Source organism: Garra rufa, chromosome 7 (assembly GCF_049309525.1).
Source record: "Garra rufa chromosome 7, GarRuf1.0, whole genome shotgun sequence".
Classification (NCBI taxonomy): domain Eukaryota; kingdom Metazoa; phylum Chordata; class Actinopteri; order Cypriniformes; family Cyprinidae; genus Garra; species Garra rufa.
The window spans coordinates 14,671,964-14,676,776 of NC_133367.1; the positions used below are offsets into that span (position 1 = coordinate 14,671,964).

At 34.1% G+C, this 4,813-nt stretch overlaps 1 protein-coding gene across 1 annotated transcript; it reads right to left on the reverse strand.

Annotated features, from left to right (window-relative positions):
- Nucleotides 1–3,264: 3,264 nt before the first annotated feature.
- Nucleotides 3,265–4,162, reverse strand: LOC141337960 (uncharacterized). Its single transcript, XM_073843534.1, has 3 exons — nucleotides 3,861–4,162; nucleotides 3,467–3,779; nucleotides 3,265–3,413 (listed from the first exon to the last, which is right to left on the reverse strand). Exons 1-3 carry the CDS (start codon nucleotides 4,140–4,142, stop codon nucleotides 3,265–3,267), a joined length of 744 nt encoding a protein of 247 aa, XP_073699635.1. The 5' UTR covers nucleotides 4,143–4,162.
- Between the last annotated feature and the right edge of the window lie 651 nt (nucleotides 4,163–4,813).

The following is a 4,813-nucleotide window of genomic DNA, read 5'->3' on the forward strand; positions in this document are numbered from 1 at the left end:
AAACAAATTTTGGTACCGACCATGGTCTCGAGCAAGTTAATGGATTAAACAGCGCTGTTGACGGGAGATGGAATAACATTTATCAGAATAATCAGACCGGAGATCTCACCATTAGAAACATCCAAATGAAACAGTCTGGAGTTTATAAAGTGGAGATCAACACCATTCGTATGATCTTGCACAGGAAATTCAAAATTACTATTGGTGAGTAGCTCAAAGTTTCTGTAAAATTGTAAGATTTACAAATTATTTCTGTTATGACTCTAAGTTTAGTTGCTAAAAAATAACACGTAAAAATAAGTTAACATGCAGTCTGCAGTCAACTAACATAGTAGGATAATTATTAAATTGACAACATGCCTCGACCCGAAAAAGATTAGGCTACTAACTGTTCTGAAACATCTCATGTGGCGTGTCGGTGAATAATTAGGAAATAATAAATACGTATTATGAAGTAATCTCTCATGTGAAAGAACGAATTTAGTAGGGTGGGAAACCTGTTAACCTGGTCACAGTATAATCTAAAATGGACCATGGCCCCAAATGTGTATTTATCTGGCCAGAATGAAAATGTGACTCAAGGATCTTGAATCAAATGGTAATACGGTCTTCATAACTAGGCAGCAAATCAATCAAGAAAGAAAATCAGCATGTCTTTCAACATCATAAAACCTAAACCAGACAAATAATAAAGTAGCAGCCTCTAACAATTCATAAGCCACTGCATCATGAAAATTGAATATTTATGCATTTGTATAAACAAGCAAAAAATAAAAAATAAAAACTGCCAGTTGTTTTCTGTCATCTCAACTATGCAACTAACTTTGTAATATAATGTATAATGGCCAAAATATTTGGGAATATGTAAATGCTAAAATAAAATGCTAAAAAAAGTTCGCAAATGTCAAAATAAAGTGTTTTGGATCTCAACCAAGGTTTTGGGACCACTAAAGGGCCTCAGAAAACTTCCAGGGGGCTGCAGACAGACTTAAAAGAAAAAAAAGAAAAAGAAAAAAAAATACATAAATTATCATTAAGATATTATTAAGAACTAATCAAACTATAAATTTAATTTAATAAATACATAAAATCAAGATGTACATGTTTGAATAACATTTTTCCATTTCTTAATAAATATTATTCTAACTGAAATTCTTGAAATAAAAAATGAATCATGTTAAATAATTTCATATACTTATATACTCGGTTATTGTTTATAAAACAAGCAGCTTTGTCATAACTACAGCAGAAATACAGGTATAAAAAAATGTGTTGGACCATGGGGGGCTTTTGTGCCAAAAAGGTTGAAAACTACGTTAAAGTAATAATGCACATTATTTACTGCGCTGTTGAAATCAAGGGTTTATGTATCTGGCAATTTGGCACAGGCCTTGCTGACTGTGTATCTAAAAAATGTCTCAAATGAATCAATATTGAATCCTGTGTAATGTTATTTAAGTATAAGTAATCAATTTGTATTTATTTATTTATTTGTTTGTTTGTTTCTGTGACAGGTGGTGTAAATAACATAACAGTGAAGGTGGGAGAACTTGTCACTCTAAGCACTAGTCTTATTAAATTAGAGGGATACGATTTGATATTGTGGAAGTTTGAAGACCATATCATTGCAGAAATCAATAAAGGGACCAATCAGTTCTCATTACATGACAGCAGTTATGAGAGATTCAAAGGCAGACTGCAGAAAAATGAAAACACTGGATCTCTCACTATCAGTGACACCAGAACCACAGACTCTGGAGTTTATCATTTAAACTTGAGCGGCAGCTCACACTCCTTAGAGAGGACCTTCAGTGTTACAGTCAGTGGTGAGTAGATCAGACAAATTAATTCACTAATGACTCTCTCTTTATCTTTACAGTATCAGATGTTCACTCAGGTTATATAGTGCTGATGTTTCTAGAGTTTGTTATAGGTCATACACATATTCATACTAATGACTGTTTGTCTTTATCTTCACAGCAATGAGTTTGTCTTTACGTGACATAATAATGATATTCTGTGGTGTTGGTGGTGGTCTGCTGGTTGGGGTGGCAGTTGCTCTTGTGTGCTACTGCAAAAAGAAACGTAGAAAAGAAACCCAAAGGCGTAAGTATTACTTACTGATGAAATTATTAGGACAAAAAAAAAAAAAAAGCTTTAGTTTCTGATTTTAATAAAGTCTGATGGTGGTCTGAATATGGTATCTATATGTTGACCATTAATAAAGAAATAAAGACAGCACCGATCTTGTGCAGGTTTTCTTTATTCATAAGGAAACAAAAAAGGTCATAATCTGTGTGAGTATTTACATTAAATCTGTGTTTGCATCTAGCAGAGGATGGAATGCTCTAATCTGGATAGCCAGTGTGGTAAGATAACAATCAGTTCCATTATGTTTGCACTGCTGTATTTGTGTGCGTGTGTGTTTCATTTGTGTGTCTGCATAAGTGTATATAAAACTTTCTTAAACATTTTTGTGACAAGATATAGTTTTAGGCTTGTTATACTTGTCTTTTAATTAACTTGTCTGCCACAGTAATGTCTTAGAATTATTTTTATTTTCTCTGTTATTTACTATGAATTGACTTGTAATTAATTTCGGAAGCCTAATGACAACAAATAACATTTATTAAGGAGCTTCTTGGCACCTATTAACTATATTTATATATTTATAAATACAACACAAGCAAAAGGTAAATTAAATGTTACGTTGTGTTTAGGTAGCTTTTACTTCACATGACCAAAACGTTATTTATTAATTACCATTGTAATTCATTTGTGACTATTTATATGTTTTTGTAACAGGTTTCAGTGACAATAAAGAGAATCAACCTCAGGACCAAGACAGATGAAGAAGATTACTCTAATCACACGAGTACATAATCACTGTAATATAAATGGAGCAGATTTGTGACCAGAGCTTATATATATATATATATATATATATATATATATATATATATATATATATATATATATATATATATATATATGCAGAATGATCGGGAAGCAAATACATAATAAAGCTAAATGTATAAAACAACAGGCTGGATGTTTGCTGGATTGTTTTCATTGGAAATGAATAAAAAAACATATGAGATGTATATAGAAAACATTAGGCAGGATGCTTTGCCATTATAAGGCTTATTTGCTCTTTTACTTTAAATAATGTCTAACTAACATATAATGCAAAACATAGTAAAATAAATGTTGAGATAGGAAGTTAAAGAAGCAAAAAACACCCATTTATTGTTGTTGCAAATATCATGTACATCGCTTTTTGATAGTCTGCGATCTTCCAAATCTAATGTCATTAACCAGAAGAACAACAGCAACAACAGCAGCCACGCTTATCAGAGCAGAGATGACCAATCGGATCACAGCTTCAGGTGAGTCAAAACAAAGGTCGCAGTCTGAGGAAAGACAATAAATCAAGCACAGAACACTTTTTTTCATGAAAATACACAAACTGAATCCAGACTACCTGAATGCATTTGGCAGAGTTGAGTAATGTCCAGGTGTTTGGTCTGGTTGCTGACAGGATTGTTCACCATGCAGCTGTAGGTGTTTTTATCCTGATATTCCACCTCCAGAGGTAAAGAGAGACTGATGCTGAGATCAGACACACTGATGCTGGACAATAAACTGTTTTCTTTGAACCAGGAGAGAGTCACATAACTAACATTCAACACTGAACACAGGAAGATCCTTGATGATCTTTCAGCCGATATAGCACACTGTGAAGTATCACTGAAGATTAAAGGAATAGGCACAGGAGCTGGGAAACACACGAAAGGGGAAACATAAACAAAACTATAAAGACTTCATAATGTTTACAACGTCTACAACTTCAACTCTCCATAAACATTGACAGCGAATCGCTTGGTTGACTTCTTATTACCGATAATGATGCTCAGCTGATAAACACCACTATGTTCATTAGTGATGTTTGTGACGGTGAGATCTCCAGTCTCTCTTTTGAGCTGCAGTCTGTCTCCAAATTTCTCGTCACTGTAAATTGTAATGTTTCCCGACGCTAATCTGGTTAAACGAGTTCTGCTCAGTCCAAAGCGCCACTCGATCTCATCTTCCTTTTGTATTTTTGCAAGACCGGTACGGAGAGTGAACGAATCTCCCTCCATCGCTGGCACGATCTCTTCTGTCTCAACACCAAACACTCCTGAAGATGAATTAAGTAAATATTTTCAATATTCGAAATGCTTTAAATACTAAAAAGAGCAACCTTGAAGCTAAAAAGTAGTCAAATAACTATTACTCACCAACAAGAGGAACAAAACTTAAACAGAATAAAACGAGCGTTTGGATCATCTTCTTATAGCGGTGTGAGATAGATCCGTACAATGGCTTTCATTTCATGAAACATGTCGCGTCTTTAATATGGTTCTATTATCTTAGATATGTCTAGATAACTTGCAGTTTAGAGCCAAGAAGAAAAACTCCTCAGCCAATCAGAAAAAAAGCTTTTTTTTTTTAGCCTGCGCGCCTCCGTGAAGCGCGCCGCAAGCAAGATAGCCTACATGAACGCGCAACAGCAAATACAGATGTTGTTGCTCAGTTTCGCAGTTTCTCATCCCGTTTTTTTTTCTTAGCTTTTAATAAAAACACAGAACAGTAACCTCTGTTTATCCATTGTTTCCATAGATATGACATAAGACTCAGCCTTTACCCTGTTGAAAATGCTGTAGCCTACCTTAAGCTATAATTTGTGAAATGTAGATACATTAAAGCTGTCCCAAGCGTAAGAAAGTGGTGTCAGTGTTACTGGAATTATTTTTTTTACAATAAGTTTGTA

Coding starts and splice junctions, on each gene's coding strand:
- LOC141337960 (XM_073843534.1), bottom strand. CDS start 4,142: ATGGAGGGAGATTCGTTCACTCTCCGTACCGGTCTTGCAAAAATACAA. Junction 3,780..3,860: donor GATTCGCTGTCAATGTTTAT/GGAGAGTTGAAG, acceptor GTGTGTTTCCCA/GCTCCTGTGCCTATTCCTTT. Junction 3,414..3,466: donor AGGTAGTCTGGATTCAGTTT/GTGTATTTTCAT, acceptor GTCTTTCCTCAG/ACTGCGACCTTTGTTTTGAC.